The 17,463-nt window shown below is 48.8% G+C and overlaps 1 protein-coding gene across 1 annotated transcript; it reads right to left on the bottom strand.

Annotated features, from left to right (window-relative positions):
• Positions 1-3,791: 3,791 nt before the first annotated feature.
• PIN1 (peptidylprolyl cis/trans isomerase, NIMA-interacting 1) lies at positions 3,792-17,175 on the bottom strand. The gene is made up of 4 exons (XM_050914424.1): positions 17,118-17,175; positions 15,129-15,329; positions 8,413-8,523; positions 3,792-5,073 (listed from the first exon to the last, which is right to left on the bottom strand). The coding sequence occupies exons 1-4, from the start codon at positions 17,173-17,175 to the stop codon at positions 4,964-4,966; spliced, it is 480 nt and encodes a 159-aa protein (XP_050770381.1). The 3' UTR covers positions 3,792-4,963.
• Between the last annotated feature and the right edge of the window lie 288 nt (positions 17,176-17,463).

Here is a 17,463-nt window from a genome sequence, read left to right as displayed (position 1 = left end):
TTCACGCAGGGGTCTGTCCCACCAGCGACCGCCTCAGCCCAAGCATGAGCAGGTCCCGGAGATGCAGGCTCCAGCCTCAGCTGGGCTCTCCGAGCCAACCCCAAAAGTCCTTCTGTGCCATCGCCTCCGTCAGGGTAAGCGATAAAAGCGTTTGATGCCAGGAGAGAGTAAGCGGCAACCTTAAAATAAGGGATTAGTTAGGAAACTTAGCATGAATGTTAATTGAATGCCAAGTGACATCGGGGTGGCGTGACAGAGGGGCGGAGCGGGCTTCCACGGATGCAAAGATAGGGCTGCGCAAATGGGATTTTGCTGCAGTTGTGACTTCCCTGGGGAGAAGGATCTGAAGGATCAAGAAATTCAGTAAAAGGGCCTAGATGGAGCCCCCAAAAAATAATTGCGTTCCCCAGCAGAGCCACCGAGTGCTCCCTTGCTTTTTGACAGGTAGAAACGGGAACGTTAAATAAACCCACTCCGGTGTGTCCATGTGCCCTCCTGGATCCCAGTTCCTAATGCCTGGAGGAGAACTGTCACATATCCTGTGGAAGGCGGAGAGGCTGCGCCTGCAAGCAAACGGCAGCGTAGCTCGGCCGTGGAAGAGAAAACTGACGGATGCTCCCAGGATGGTGCTGGCTGGCTGCCGTTTGGCACGGAGACACCAAAGCAATCCCCAGAGCACGTCCATGGGCAAGGGATTGGCAGCGATTCATCCGGACCGAAGGGGAAAAGACCACCGCAAAGCCCCCAGGGCGTGGATGGGACCCAGGGGCCCTGACTTGGGTGCTGCTGCTTCGGTCCATGGAGACCCCGCTTTTCCCAGGAGCAGGGACGGACCCTCAGCCTCGCAACTGCTGCTTCTCCATCCGCCCCCCCTCTGGGTCTCAGAAGGATACTTCCTTGAGCAGACTGGGGATCATTTCTATTGTATTTTCCAGAGAACGCAATTTCTGCAAAGCCTTTGTAAAAACTAACGTGTCGGGATCGAGCCACTCGGTTCAATCAACACCCAACAAACACCACTTCAACCTCCCCTCCCTTCACACTAACACCGCCAGAACCCCCTCCCAACTTGACCGTTCGATTCAATCACATCAGGACTTTGGTCTATTAACCAGAATATCGCTCCCCACTCCACAGTGCACCCAGGAAGCTTTTTCCCCCCCCCCCCCCTAAAAAAATCATATGATTTCTTCTGGGGCAGACATGCCAACCGTGAGCATCCTCTGTGTCCTTCTGAGCAGCAGGAGAACTGCTCATCTTTCCACGTGGGGCCCCAGCACCTTCACCTCTAAAGAGCAGGCTGTGCATACGAGCTTCCCTGTCTCCCCTACATCCACGCACACCAGCATATCCCTCTCCGTAGGTGAGAGAGGTACGTTTTTAATGGGACACTGACATGGCTCCAATTCCCTCTCCAAGCTCCTTTCCGGGGCTGGAAGCGGGGAGCTGCTGCATCACCAGCCTGAGGACAGGAGTCCGGAGTCTCGCAGCCCTGCTTTAATAACGGCGCTTGACAGAGATGGATACAACCTCCTGCAGCACGGCGATAGCCAGCCAGCACAGGCTGCCCTCTCCGCGGGCGTGCATAAAGCACCGCAGATTTGGCAGGCAGAAAATAAGTCCTGAGCCTGGTCTTGGGGTAGGAGCACGGGCAGGGGGGCTACCCCTTCCCTGCCTGCCTGCCTGCCTCTTGCCTTCAGCCTCCTCGATGCCGCACAACTCCGGGCTGAGAGAGCTGGAGAAAAGCATCCCTCTCCTGCGACAGCCCCAGACCTGCCTCCAACCCGGCTCCTGAGCTCCTGGGATGTGACAGCCTCTTCCTCAGGTCCTGGAGAGAAACCAGAAGAAATCCCTTAAATGATCCTTCTGGAGAAGTGAAGGCTTCAAACACGACCCAGTCAGAAGCGGTTACTGTTAGTGTCACCGCTCCAGTGATGGAGTCCAAGGGCTGACACTCGCTTGGAGTACCGAGCCAGGGTCTCCTGCAGGAACAGGGCTAGACCGAGCCGTGCCGCTCCGTATTTCACCCGGGAAGGGACCCGAATCCAGGCCGTGACGGCACGCCAAATCAGGTTACTATATCACAGACGCTCGCTGAGCGCAGCAACAAGCGCCCGTTCCCCGGGGAAAGCGCAGGAGACCAAAGCAGCTCACAGTTTATGACCTCTGCAAAGAGAGAAACAGGACCCAGGACGGCGCGCTGGTTTCTGAGCGGAGCTGAACCCAAATCCCGGGGCGAGCATCACCGAAGCGGCAAGCAGAGCCTGGGGAGAAGATCCCGTCCTCCCCGCGCAGGCGCTTGCTCTGCCCAGTGTTTCAGCAAGGTCTTGCTGCCGGGAAATGGAAAGGCCAAGCCAAAACAGCATCGCTGGACGAAGCGCCAGCTAACGATACGCCGCTGCCCAGCACCACAGACTAGCTCTCCTCAGCACGACGCAGGGCTGGATACGGCCAATTCACAACAGTGCCGAGACCTGAGGGCCACTAAACCTTCTTACTACGCAGTTTCCACCTTGAGCAACACCGGCAGGCTGTCCTAAGGGGATTTATTCTTCCCTGGGTGGTTGCTTGGACCCCAACGTACAGCGCAGAGCCCCAGAAGTGTTATGCTTTATCCTAAACAACGTCCCCAACCATCAACAAGCACTTTTTAGAAGCCAGCGCCTTCTGACGCAGCCCCCCAGCTTGCTGCTGCGAGGTCTTCACCCATTACAAACCCGCTGCCTGTGACAGCAAAAGAAAACCCCTGGCAGCATCTTAACCCCCACCTCAAAATTCTCCGCCTTCTCTTTCTCTCACGGCCATCTCATCAACCGTTACGCTTGGGGACAGAGGGGATCCCCACCCTGCTTCCCACCTTCTGCTGAAGATCTGAACCCGGTACCGGGCTCGCCCCGCAGCAGCAGGAACGACAGCGGGGAAGCAAAACCGCTGCAGCCACAGAGAGACACTTGGCTGCCGCTGCTTTTATTGTATTACCACATTGCCAGACAGAGACGACATCTCTGCTTGCCTTTATTTACCTTTGATCCCGCTTTCGTGATACCGCACAGTTATTTGAGGTAATTTTTCTTTTCAAAGTTCTCACCTGCTTGTCACCCTGAGCTAGATATTTTTCTTTTTCTTTTTTAGAAAAAAAAAAAAAAAATCGATGCGTAGCTATGGAAACCAACTTTTATCCGATGCGCAAGAGCCTTCCATCTCCCCAGCATCACCAGCAAGGGTAAAAGCAGAACTGCAAGCGGTATTCAGATGTTTGGTTTTGGTGATCACAGTAATTGGAGAGAGTACGTAGGAGATGTTGCCTTTCCCCAGCTCTAAGATGGGTGTTTTTAGAAAAAAAAACGCAACACACCGAGAAGCCACTCTCCGTAACGGCTGATTTCATACCGCAAATGGAACACCTACATTTGCAGAACTGAGGAGAGGTAGGAATTAGTTATTAAATGGCACTAGAAGTACTGGGTTTACCTTATCTGAAGTAACACCTTGCGCCAGGATTTAAACAGCTCTTAGGAAATAAGACATCGACTCGACGCAAAGCAGGAGAACCCAACGACAAAAGAGAATAAAGAACATTAGCTTATAGCTTAAGACAAATTTGGAGAAGTTTTTCTTAATAGCGCGCAAGCCACATTTCCATTTTAGGATTAAAAAAAAAAAACAACCCCCCAAAAAAAACCCCAAACAGCAAGAGCCAACTCAGCACATATTGCAGAGGTTTTTGTTTGTTCTAATAGAAGCAACAAGATCTCTACAGGCAAAGGAGGAGAAATAATCAATACCAGAGCTCTTGAAATGTTTCATTGGAGAGGGCTTTATTTTCTGCTTAAGAGAACTGGAACTATACAGCTGGTTTGCATTGGACCAAAGCTGGGATTTTTTTTTTTTTTTCCGTTTTTATTTCGCTAAACATAAGCAATGCAGTGTAACTGGAAAACAATGACTTACAGTGTTTAAACCACAAGTGGATCGAGAGGAGCTTGAGGAAAAAAAAAAAACCAAAAACAGCCTTCTAGCTAAAACTGAAAATCCACAATACAGTCCGCCCTACAGAATGGCACTGTCGTGTCTAAATAATGGAGTGACTTCAGGCTGGAACGGGAAGCACACAGCATCCTACGTACCGCTACACAGCTCAGGCTGGCTACTGATCTTCCTGCACTGGGAACTACTGGCCGTTAGCCTCTCTCGTTTGTAATCGGAACCAAAAGGCATCTTCAAGTTTTAGAGTCAAAGCAACGGCAGGAGCGGAGAGAGCTCCCGGTGCCACTGCGCGACGGGACAGAGGGACGATCCTCGCCGAGACAGCCGCATTAAGGGAAGCTACGGACGGACACCGAGGGATGGGTGCCCCATGCTAAGCGGGCTCATCGTTTGGTATCTTACGGTCAATTTATGAATGGCTTTAGTCAATCAGTTCTACAAACCAAGAGACCGGACTGCAGAGCAAATACCGTCCATTCTGGTTCAAATGCGTTTAAAGGAACATGCAAAGGGTTGGGGAGTTCATTCCGTCATAGCACCAGAGTTCACAAGTCAGCTTCGCCATCATCAGTGCTGCGCTGCAATAAATACTCTGCGTCTCTAACAGGGTGGATGTGGGAAGCACTGAAGTGTGACCTTTAGCATTGACAACTCCTCGGCTTAGGAGACATGTCAATCTAACTCAAGCAGCTGTGGCATGCCAGCAATGTTGTTTTTAACATTCTCTCTGCTTATGAAAGATGCTACTGTCTTATTTTGATTGTGTTCTCACCCTTGGCTAACCATGCATCTCTGCAGGTGAAAAACATTGTGTCAGGTGCCACAGAAGATATTGAGATATGAAATGAGCTTTTTTTTTTTTTTTTTTTAAACTGGATATGAAGTTCATTTGGGAGAGTGCAGGGTTGGAGTAGGTTTTGTTTTTTTTTTCCTTTCTTCCCCTCGCCCTTTCCTTTCTACATGTCACCAAGGCACTTCACTCTGTGCGTAGGATGATGTGGATCCCTGATTCTGTGAAAACTGGTCCGCTCATCTCGCCAGCCCTCAGCGCAAATGAGGCATCTTCAAAAGGTTTCTGCATCTGACCTGCAGAGAGCAGACACCAGAAAGTTCAATTAAGCTCAGCAACGAGTGGAAGAGCTTTCTGAGCAAGCAAGCCTCAAATGAAGACAGCTTCCAGGCAAACAACAAAGTCACCAATTAATAACTTGCAGGGGGGTGTTTGTTTTCATCTGCTCCCAGAAGATGATTCAAAACAACTCATTCACACATGCATGTACACAGACTTTTTCTTTTTTAAACAGGGGGTTTTGTTCAGATCCTACAGACATCGCTGCAGCAAGGAAAGATACTCGGAGAGCCGCGGACCCAAAAGGCAGAGGAAACCTGTTCTGCAGACTCACTGGCACAAGTGGATGTTCGTCTTCCAGTCTCATGTGCCCTCCAGGTACGCAGGGGGAATGGATGCGGTGTGAATTACAAGCTGCGCTAAATAATTTACAAGGCACACGTGGATAATGTCATGACCTAGATAAGAACTGCTCTTAAGGCTCCAGTCTCCAAGGCACTGGGTTGCAGGAGGTTTAGTAATCCAGGCTCAGGAGAGCCAGAGGTGCTCAGAGGAAGGACCCCGCACGGGGATTCACGAGCGGAACTACCGCAGCTCTGCACGGGGGGAGAAGGAATAAGCAGCACAAGGGCTCAGCCAGAATAATTCAAGCCAAGAAGAGAGACACCAGCCTGCTACAGGGGGGCTCAAGGGGGCCAGTATTTTTGCCCGGTTCCCTGTGACAGAAGTTAAAGCAGATAAACTGCCCACCCCAGCCGAAATAATGAGGTTTTACTGTTACCAACAGGTCAGAGTCTCACCGCGGGACTCTCAGCAAAAGCTTCAGCAGAAGGACAGGATGCCTGCGAGGGAAAGCCAGGAGGTGACAGTCCCCCAGGCGCAGAGGGAACCTTTACTCTCTGCTCTTAGCACTGACCACGCTCGCAGAGCTTGCCTCGAGATGCCTGAGGAGATGTACAGACCAGCGTCTTGCCAAAAACGCAACATAAATCTCCTGTAAGTTTATGACCCTCGTCTCCAAGCTTCAAGGCGGTGCTGGAGCTTTGGACTCCGCAGCACATTAGGAGAGGGCTGCAGAAAGCTTCTAGGCAGCCTGACAGCTGGCTCATCAGCAGACGTTGCAGCGATATACCAATCTCTTTGCAAACGAAACCTTCCCGACCCCTTCAAAGGCCACACATCCCAAACGCATAGCATCTAGCCCAGCAGCATCTCCAGGATTGATGTTTTATTTCAGAACCTCCATCCAGCCGTACCCTCTTTCTCTAGCAAGGCAGGTAGATGCCACAAAAGATGCTCAATTCCTCCCTTTCAGGATTAGCAATAGCTTCAGCTTGGTATTTTCCCCTTCCAAAAAAAGGGTTTTATCACCGAAGTGACCTGATGCATATGACTTTCCAGAGTTTCACTTCTCTCATTTCAGCATGGAGATTAATTGCTAGGAGAGGCAAGCAGCTTGCCGGGCTCACAAGCTCCAGTTACAAAGCCAGTGTCATTCACTGTCAGGCAGACCCGCCTTGTCACCTGCATTTTTTTGGTTATTTTCCACTAGGACCTGAAATCTTTACTTCAGACGAGGTAACAGCCTCCCTGCTACACCACAGCGGTCTTCCTCCAGCAGAAACATGACTTATTTTGAAGGGTTTCAGGAAGACAAATTGAAATGTTTTAATAACTTCACCTCCAAAGCAACCAGTGCTCCAAGTTCTAACAAATGACATTTTCAGCTCAGTAAAAAAAAAAAAAAAAAAAAAAAAAAAGAGGGAGAGAGGGGGATGGAGTGACAGCTCAGGGGTTTGGCCACCACGCATGGTTCCAATGCCATCTAGTGGAAACTGGCTCTTGCAACATTTCTTTATATTTTGGTGCAGCCAGGGAAAAAAAAAAAAAAAAAATATAAATCTCTTTCCGTACATCTCCAAAGAGCACAACGAGCTGAGTTTCCACTGAACCCAAAAGAGCAGACACAGCACCCTAGCATCAATGCTTCATTAGATACGAATCCATACAGTATCACTGTTTAGCCCTGACTGAAAGGATCTATTTGAGGAAGCAACCGTTGCTGAACTGTAGCAACACTGCACCCTAAAAAGGAATAGTGATTAAAACTATTAAACTATTAAAACATTTTGGTGGGGGAAAAAAAAAACCCCAAACTACATTCCTGAATACAGTTTCACCTGCCAAAGTCGGGTGGGCTTCAGCTAGCAGGGGCTGAAAGAGTGACTCAGGAGCCCCTTCCACGGTTACGTCTGCAGCAGCAGCGAGCCCACTGGTGTTTTCAATATTGCCAGGACAGGCTAAGTGGGGTGACAGCCTGGCATGGCGAGGCAGCCGTGCAAAACCTCCTGCAAAGTCTCTATACTTGCTGCAGGGTACGAGCCCGAGACGAGCTTCTGAATGCTTCAGTCCACAAAGCCCGAGCGTGAGCTTAGGAAAAAAACTTCCATTAAAATGACACGCCGGAGTGCTGCTCGCCATTCCAGACGTGGGCTGCTCTTACTACAGATCTTCCTCTGGGATCGCTGCAAGGGCCTGTGACTTTGGGGCACAGATTATAACAATAAATATAGCATTCTCTCTCCCTGGCAAGAACCTTTCTTGACCCTCTTCAAATAAAATATGCATGGACACCCTCACTATAAAAAGATTTTGGTTTGTTCTTTGCATATTGTAGCTGTACTCATGACATCATTGCTTTATATTTTCCTCCTAGTGGAAACTACTGCAAAAAGCATTCGTAAGATAAAGCAAAAGAGGTTTCACTGCTACACTTTCCCACCCCAAAGATTCTTCCCCTCCCACTGGCAAATCTCATTAACGAGGAAGCATCCATGAGCTTTTTGTTGTCGCTCCCTCACCGCACTGATCGATAATCCTGCAACAAAACCTCTCACCAGCACCATTATTTCGGTGGGCTGTGAATTGTTTTTATTTCCACAATTTGTTAATAGCTTTCTCATTGAAGACTAGAATGCCAAATCATTTATCTGGCGTGCCGTTAGCAAGACTTATCCACTTCCTTACTCATGGCTCATTACGCTGTGCAACCGGATTTCCATTCAGCGTAGCTGGAAAATCCTTTTCCAGAGGGAAAAGCCAATTTCACGAAGGGCGTTTGCACATCATCTCCTCTCTGCCTAGAATAATATTATGGTTGCATTCCTAATTGGTTTAACTTCTAGGCATCAAACTACATTTCCTGCACAGCAGGCCGCCTAGCATATAAATCCATTTTCACGTTCATTCCGCCAGCAGCGGGGTGCATTATTAAACCCCACCCCCTGCCAAGAACATCAGCATCAACCCTGTCATCTTGATCTGCCGTTCGCGTTGCCAGGCTGAGCTCGACTTACCTCTTCCAAACGCACCCAGGTCGCCTCCCGCTTTTGCCGAGCTGCAGTCGCTAAACTGAGAAGCGAGAGATTCAAAATCCTCTTCTCCCGATTTTATCTTCTGGATGTAGCCTGTAAATACAAGGCATAACTCAGTCAGGGGAAGGAAAAAATGGGGAAAAAAGAACCCCCCCCAAAACCTCACCTTAAGCTTTACATCCCACAGCAAGAAGGGCCCAAACAGCCACGTACGCACACCACGCAGGTGAAGCGAGGCTTTCAAAGCTCCCGAAGGAAGACAGAGCCAGAACTAAACTTTCATAACACCCCAAAAGCACTTGTCTCAGGTTTTTTTTTTTTCCAAGCACGTTTCCATCTTTGCACTGTGGTCCATTTCTATTTAAGCTTCTATTAAATAAAAAAAAGTTGATTCCGCCTACTACTACCCCTGAAGCATGGGAATTTATTACTGGGCTTGAAAATAGATGAGCTTTTGATTTCAGAAGGGCTCACCTCGGTAGAAGACCGAGCATGAAGAATCTCCGAGGACTGAATTATTTGTCAAGACAGCTTTTTAAAAGGTCAGTTAAGAAATATTTGTAGTATTCTTAACCGAGAGCTCTGCCTCACTGTTCTGAATCTTTCCGGCCCAGCGGAAAACCCCCCCTGCTAGCTCATAACAAGAAAACCTAGGAGACAGATCATATTTTCCAGTCAACAGCTTGATAACATGATTGCGGAGCCACTAATTACAGATACCGACTGCTCTCAGAGATGAGCAAAGCACAAGTGCCACTGACACGTCCCTTAACACCGCATCAGGCAGCTTTTCATGGATTCTCGAGACAAGAAGAAAATCCTGCGCAGTTTCATGCAGCTCAACCACCTTCAGCTCCTTCATTAAAAGGAGCGTAACCACTGATCAAAATCCCAAGCCATCCCCGGTCCAACTTGCAGCCTCCCCCCACCAAAACGCAATTTAGTACCAGTTGCAAGCAATGTTTCTGCATGAGGAACAGTCGTGTAAGCTGGGCTGGAAGCCTGCGAACAGAAGCTCTATCTGCTGTAGGTCTGGCTGCCAGCTAACCCTCCACCTCCCCAACGCAGCCTGCTCCTGCCGCAGGGGCTTGCCTTCCGCGCTTTGGACCACAAGTGATAAATGAAGACTAAATTACATTGCAAAAATCATTCGTCCATGTATTTTAAGCAAGGGAGCATCTCCCAGAGGAATCCATCCACACATGTCCCGAAGCACACATGAACAGCCCCAAACCGGTGCTCCAGCTTCCAACCCAAAGCCACTCTCCGTACCAGGAGAAAACTGGTTTCTCGCTAGAGATTTGTTTAATTTTTAAATCCCTCCTTCCAGAAATCTCCTGTCAGCTTTTGAAAGAATTGGCAAAGCCTGACTGTCTTCCATTTTAGACCTAAGCAGTCTTCCACCTTCAAAAAGAAACACTGAGAAGCAGCTGATTTTCTTTAACAGAAAAATCAAGAGAAAAGAAATGTTGTTTCCCTCCCCTCGAAGCTATTAAGGCTCCTGGTTTCGATAACCAAACTTCCTAATTCAGGTCACTCCCATTTAAGCCCTGTAGCTTGCATGTACAAAGACTCTGCACTTTGCTAGATAAACCTCTAAAAAAAAAATTAAAAAATAAAATTGGGCTGAGCATAGTTTATTCCAGCCGCAAGCAGTGGAAGATGCCTACCTGAAAAAGGGTCATGCACGTAATTCAAGAGCTAGGCTTTATTATTTGGAGGGATGCTCTGACAAAAGAAGGCAGTTTCTGATGCAAAAGGATGAGGAAATAAGTATTTTCCAGCTTGTTTTAATGCTATTTACTCGTACACACCTGAGGAAACATCTGTGAGGGCTGGGGGCAGGTAAGAAAACATTCCTTAATGAGAGAATGGAGGTTGCCTCTTAGGAGTTGACATATCCGGCAGCAACTGCAAAAGCAGGCTATCAATTTTTGAATGAACACTTTTATTGCAGTTTAATGCTAGCGAGACCAAAACAAAGGGATTTTAAGTCTTCAGATTAGTCTTCTACCCTACAGCTCATTTTTCCTCCCCAATTCAGTCGTCCCTTTAAATCAGCTGCCACTAGCCTAAATCTCTGGCATTCAGCAAGGCGTTCAGGACAGCTAGGTTTGCTTTTCCAGCTGGACAGGCCACGAGGAAAAGCTACCAAAAAAAAAAAATGGGAATAGGAGATTGATTACCTCCGGTTCTAGAATTTCAGTTTTATTAAACAGGCGTCCTGAATATAGTTCAAAAGCCATAGAAAGTTATCTTAATTCCTAAAGTGCATAACCTGCTTTAACAGAAAACGCCAGCGCTCGTTACCTACGTGAGATCATACCCATTTATCCTACCTGCTGCTCAGAGTGCACACGTACAGGTGGAGAAAGCCTAACATGAAAGTCTGAAACTCTACAGAACTTAAGACAACAGCTATTTATCCTGTATTAAAAAAGAGAAAAAGGATTATTTATCTGGGCGGAAGACAGCTCACAGCATTCATACATTTTAGGAAAGAAACTGATACTGGTTCATCCTATTAAACCAAGCTGCTTGAGCATAAACAGTCTACTTGCTGACAAAACAGAGCTTATCCTAAAAATACCTATCGGCACCACCATAAATACGTATCTAATTGCCTATAGCTGCCAATCCCCAGCAAATACCCGTCACACACCACATCCAGAAGTGTCAGGAATTACAGCTTTAAGATATACGCTGATGTTAACGTAATAAAGTATCCAAATTAAGGATCAGAGTGTTTACATTGATATCCTGAACTGTCTGCCTTGGTCACATCAGCAGCTTCCTAGTGGTGAAGAGTTTCATAAGCGTGCAGAGCAAACCAGTCAACTACACATTGAAACAGAATTTAGTTATTAAAACCTCCTAATTTTATGCCGGTGACCAGCCTGAGAGCAAAATCTGCCTGTCAACTAGATGAGGGTTTTCCTGGATAAAGCCTAAGGCTGAGGTAGTTGTTTCAAGCCAGCTCTACCGGAACAAGACACCGGCACCTCGTGTCTAAACTTTGGCTCCGTGAAGTGGGATTAATGAACCGTTTCCCCAAATGATCTCAGCCATTTAGAACAAATTACGCAGATTAGGTACTGTCCAGGTTTTAACAAACTACCCTTAAAAATCTCCAGGCGTAAGTGAAATTGAATAATGGGAGATTAGTGCAAAAAGAGCACAAAGAATGGCAGTGGATTGTGCTGAAATGGGGAGTATTGGGGAAGAGAAGCTTTCGGGGACTGAACTTTGGGATGAATCCTAGCTGATTGTGCAAAAAGAAAGAGGGGTAAGCTAACGAAACACGCAAATAACAAGCTGGAGGGTGGGGAAGCACTGTCAGCAGAAAGGAGGATCAGAACATTAAACGTGACCTGAATGACCAAGCCAGACCCAATGACACCAAGCGAACTCGCACACCCGTTTAGAAACGCAACAACAACAACAAAAAGATCTGCTGTAGGCAGAGAGCTCGATCAGAAAGAGGAGGACGTCAATGCGGAATTACAAATAACTCCAAAACAGGCAGTACGACTTTAAAAGCCAGAAACACAGCACTGAAGTCATGGTATCCTCAGCAGAGAGAAGGGCAGTAGTAAATGCCACAGTAGAAGGCACAGCCGAGAGCTACTCCGGAATATTGCAGACCACAATGAACCCACGCTCAAGAAAGATTAATCGAAACTGAAGTGCAAAGGAGGGCTAAGAGTAGAAACAGCAGAAGGGATGACCTACATCACCAGCAACTAAAAGCCTGGTTGGCTCAGCGTGCAAAAACAGGCTGGTAAAGAGCAGGGCTCTCTAAATCCACTGAGAGGTCAACATCAGGAAGAAATTAAATTTAATTAAGTAATTAAACAACACTAATGCAAAAAACACCGGGTAGAAACTCATCATAAGCAGTATTTAGCTGGAAACCGGGTTTCTACGCATCAGAGCAGAGGTGGTCCGAAATAACCTTCACAGCAAATTCAGCCAGAACCCTAACTGCCTCTTAAACAGCGCTTGATAAAGCTTCCAGAGGGGACTAAGAGGTTTCGCTACCTTTAATATCAGGGTCAGGCTCAAATCTGACATTTCTTTCTAGTCCCACATTCCCTGCCGTGTTATCACCTATCAGAAAAGCACCAGGTGAGCCAAGTCCTCCAACTCCTGCTGTAACACAACGGGAGAGCTAACCTACATTTAATCCTCCACTGCAACTTTCTTAATGGATTAAAAATCATTCACGGGTGACGCACCCCGCCAGCTCTCTCGACTCTCCTCCCTTATTATCAGAGAAAAGCCATCAAATGGAATATTTGATATCAGTCAAGTTCACCTACCAAAAACATTTATCTTCAGTATCGTCCCCTCTCCTGTGGGAGCACAGAACTCCCTAATCAAATTTCTTTCGCGGATTTTTATTGCATAAAGCATTAACATCAGCGCTACATTCGGAGGGAGATCTCTCAGACATAACCGATCTCCAAACAAAACATGAAAATGTGTGGTACTGTGCCTGTCAAACAAATTCCTCCCCAGAGACCTACTTAGACAATTCTATGCTATAATTACATTCACCAGGTACAGTACATCTGTTCAGAAAAGTTCATTGACGCCCGACTGTCAGGAGCCGTAGCGGAGCTAAGCCGTGCATCCTCCCCATAAGTTTCAGCTGTTCCAGCAACTTAACTTACAGTAATTTTCAAGAAGCCACCACAGAATAATTAATCAGAAGCTGATGTTCCCTATGACCTTCCCAGGAATAGCGTTTATCGGGGACAAATGCGGACCGAGAGGTGGTTGGGGTTTTTTTTTGACAATGGTATTCCCATCATAGGAATTAATTCCCTAACGGCCTTTACCAAGAACACAAGCAGGGCATTTACATGAAGCAAGTTTTAACCACAACTCTTTCCTCTTCAGACACCACAGAGAGATTATGAAAGAGTTATTTGATAGTGAGAAGGCTCTGAAGCTGTCAAGCTTAATCTCATTCTTTCAAGCCAAGGAAAGTTTAAGCTGTTTCTTTCCATCACCTTATCAGGTAGCAGAGAACTACGGCATCTCAAAGAAAAACACCCAAACAAAGTAAGAATGATGTCAATTGTTGAGTCCAAATAACGTTATTCAGGCTTCTAAAGATAACTAGTTTACAGAACAGCTACGTATCAAAAAGCCTACCTGGTCACAAGCTCCTGAAATACCTCTTTAGAGATAATGAGACAACTTTCCCTTCTAAAATGTAAGTGATTCCCTCTTACAAAGATCCAAGTTCATCAATGCCTGCTTAAAACACGCCAGCACCATGCATCATTTAACCTCTGATCTGTAGAAAGCTCTGCGCTGGCCTTTTGGTGAGTATCACTCCAAGAGATGGCTCTAGAACAGTTTTATTCTTTTAAAAAAAAGACAGAGAAGAGAAGAGAAGCGACAGAGAGAGAATTTGCAGCTCGGCTGAAATATTTCAATCTATTTATCTTTGCAACAGTCTCAACTCCCTTGGCACAGATCTCCACACTCAGCGTGCATCCCGCTTTATCACCTCCGGTCACACTTTCTCAGCCACCCTAACTTGAAGGGGACAATTCCCTAAAAAAAATTCCCATCTGTGCCAGTTAATTTAACCTCCTCCTTCCAAAAGGCGGTGAGCAGATACCACCTGCTGGTCACCGCCTCGCTGCTTCAAATTATTTAGCACAGAAATTTCCCCTCCCAGGGCTTTCGAACAAGAAAGGCCTTAAATTTATTGTTGCTGGGGACCAAGGCAATAGCCAAAACACCCTCCCTATCTTCCCTCCCTCGTTGCTGAAGCCATAAAAGATAAGACAGGCCCAGTACTGCGGCTCATATCTGCGCGTTCACAGCCCAGAGCGTGTCAGCTAGCCTTTGCAACCTCACTGCCAGAAAAGACAAAGCTGCCTGCTAAAGAGCGTGGTCTCAGTTTCATCAATTAATCAGCAGGACCGATTTAAACCTCACCCCAAGCCCCCAAATTCCTTATCCTAAGAGGTAAAAGCCAGTCGTAACAGCTGGACTTCGAACTTGCTTCCATAAGATCAAAACCTCAATGCTGAAGAAACATGACATCAATTCAATTCTACTGCCAGAGTTGCAAGGAAAAAAAATCTAGGCTGCAAAGATTAACATCCCCTATTGCGGAAGACATGCAGCGCCCTCGCTCCTAGACCAGATCACAAGCCAGAACACTTTGGGAAAAGCCCGGGCCGATCAGGTCATCCGTACAGCCTCGTGCAAGGTTGACTGCCTCCTACAAGCAACTTGATTTCAAGCAGAGGTTAATTAGAACTTACTCTAAGTTGCTACTAGGGCAAGGAGTCAAGTGACATTAAATAAAAAGAAATGTTTAAAGAGCGTTTGTTTTAGCTTTAAATGATTTTATTTTTAATATAAAAATACACATTTACAAAGAAAATACAAACAAACCTCTGAAATAACATTACAAAAAAAACACAAAGGGGAAGACACACGGGCTGGGACCTATCTTTACGTCATTTAATCATACAGCAAATTTGTTTCTCCGAGTGGCTGAGCCACACGAAAGTCCATGTTCAAACCGCTTGGCTTAAAAAAAAACCTTTGCTTTAGCAAGTTCAGGACACACTGAACCACTCATCTCGGGGTCCAATTCTAGCCTTAAAATGACTTTTCCCCTTCAACAGCATCATATTCTCTCTCTCTCTCCTGCATTTACTTGCCATTTATAAGCTCCAGTGCCTCATCTTTGGTCCGCGTGATCTTTTCCTGCCTCCACGACGAGGGTCTTCTGGACTGGTTGTGTTTCACCAAGAGATGTGAACATCGCACTTTGCTAGGCTCCCCTTGGCCGTTCTTCCCGCTGCCGCTGGGCCGTTCCCACTGGCTGGCATTTGTGATGTGGTTGAAGTAATACACACGGCCTGTGGACAGAGAGAGGGGGCTGGGGTTAAAAAAAGCTCCTGGCAGACCCTGAGAATCAGCTTCTTGACCCCAAGAATCAGTTTCTGACCCCAGGAATCGGGTTCTTGACCCCAGGAATCGGGTTCTTGACCCCAAAGGCACAGAAGACTGGATTTCTCCGAGTGCTTGGCCACATCCACGCGATCAGCTCCAACACACGAGGTAGGAAACAAGGCTTTACAACTCCACATCATTTCCTACGCAAGCGTTTCCGTCGGGAAGCGCCTTTAGTCAAAGCAACAACCCCGCGCAGAAGCAGGCTCCAGCTGCCTTTGCAATTCACGACGCTGGCACAGATCAGCGACAGAACACCCACCGACACAGTCGGAACCACAAACACCCCCAGGCAACACCCTGCCGCTGCCGGGAAGGCAGACGGTGACGGGTTTCTGGCCTGGGAATAAGACTGCGTTTTGCTCTAGCCCTGTTTACGAGGGTGAAGCAGCGTAAAGTCGCTCAGTTAAGCACATCCCGCAGCAAACGCGGTGAGTTACTGTTAGCGAAGATCACATCTTTGTATTGCACAGACCTTTCCCTCTGAAAATCACCTTTTTTCTACCAGGAAATCAGACCTTCCTGCACAAGACATCCATGGTTTCCCCAGGTAGCAGAAAATGAAGCTCCTGTGAAGTCACCTCTCAACACATTCAGCATTAGAGCCAGGTAATTCTGCTGCTCGAAGGCCTTCCAGCGCTCAGAGCCACACACACATTTACCTGCGATAACTCACAGCATCGACCGAGGTGATTTCTGCTTTCTTCTACCGAATCATTCACCCCAAAGCTCTCCACTGAAGCTGGGAGCAGACCAGACTCAAGAGAAAAGCCAAGCAAACCAAGGTGAGGGACTGCAGCAGCAGAGCTGTGCAGCGGGAAGCTACGACCTAGTAGCAAAGAGCCCAAGTTCCCGGTTGCAATCCCAACCAACAGCCTAGACCTAATTCTAGCCAGCCACGAAGCTCCCTCCCTCCAGGATGCTTCAACCGCGGTAGTTCTGGCAACGAAGGGCTCACACGGGCCCCTCTTCTCTCTCACACGGGCCCCTCTTCTCTCTCACACGGGCCCCTCTTCTCTCTCACACGGGCCCCTCTTCTCTCTCAGCCTCATCGCCTCCACCTCAAACAAACGAGCCGAGCAGCCAAGCTGAAGAATGCGACCTCCTAGGAACGACTTGTGAGCCGCTAAGCGTGGAAAGCTCTCGCCGCAAAGGACAAAACCCCGCCGAAAGCACCGTCCTGACCCACAGCTTCCCTCCCCGAGCCACCGCAGCCCCACCGAGGGCCAAGCGCCCTGCCGCGCTCTAACCCGGCCTTTTATAAAGAGCCTTCCCTCGGCTCTGCCACCCTGCCCCGCTTCCCTCAGAAGGAGCAAACCCCCCCCCACCCCAGCCCCATACATCCTCACGCCCCAAGCATCGCTCCCCTGGCAGACCACCGTCCCGGGAGCCGCTTGCCCCCCCCCGACCCCCCCAGGGGCACGGCGCCCCTCGGGCACGGCAGCCCCGGAGCCAAGCACCGCGCAGATCCCCACCGTGGCTCTCAGGCCCGTCCGAAGCCCAGCTCTCCACACCCCGCCGCCCCCAGGTCCCACTCACGGTCCCTCAGACCCCACCGAGGCCCAGGCCGGGCCCACCGGGCCGCACCCCCGCCGGGGTAGAAGCCGGGCCTCCGATGCCCCGAGAGGCCCAACCCGCCGCCCACGGAAAGAGGCACCCCCCAGCCGCTCCGCTCCCGGCGCCGCTACCCGTACCGGAGCTGCGGCTCATGCGCTTCTCCCAGCCCGCGGGCAGCTTCTCCTCCTCCGCCATCTTCCCTCGGCTGCACCTCCCGCACCGCCCGCGCCCGAGCCCGGCCCCATTGGCGCGGGGAGGAGGCGGGGCAAACCCGCCCCTTCCCTGCCTCCATTGGCCCGAAGGGAAGGCAACGCCCAACCTCCCCGCGTTGCCGTTGGTGGAAGCGCCCGCCCTTCTGGCGCTCATTGGCTGCGGGCGGGAGGCCGCATTGAAGCCGGAAGCGGCCCTGGGCACGTGACGCGGGGCCGGACGGTGGCCGTGCGTGGACAAAAGAAGTAGGAGCGCGCAGCGCGTCGTTCCCTC

Source organism: Gymnogyps californianus, unplaced genomic scaffold, assembly GCF_018139145.2.
Source record: "Gymnogyps californianus isolate 813 unplaced genomic scaffold, ASM1813914v2 HiC_scaffold_40, whole genome shotgun sequence".
In the NCBI taxonomy this organism is placed as follows: Eukaryota; Metazoa; Chordata; class Aves; order Accipitriformes; family Cathartidae; genus Gymnogyps; species Gymnogyps californianus.
This window is presented reverse-complemented; position numbering and strand designations above follow the sequence as displayed.

What these genes read in the sequence shown, in the direction of transcription:
- PIN1 (XM_050914424.1), bottom strand. Translation starts at nt 17,175, where the DNA reads ATGGCGGAGGAGGAGAAGCTGCCCGCGGGCTGGGAGAAGCGCATGAGC. An exon ending in GCGCATGAGCCGCAGCTCCG is followed by an intron (nt 15,330 to 17,117) that starts GTACGGGTAGCG and finishes CTCTGTCCACAG; the next exon opens with GCCGTGTGTATTACTTCAAC. An exon ending in GGCACTGGAGCTTATAAATG is followed by an intron (nt 8,524 to 15,128) that starts GCAAGTAAATGC and finishes TTGTATTTACAG; the next exon opens with GCTACATCCAGAAGATAAAA.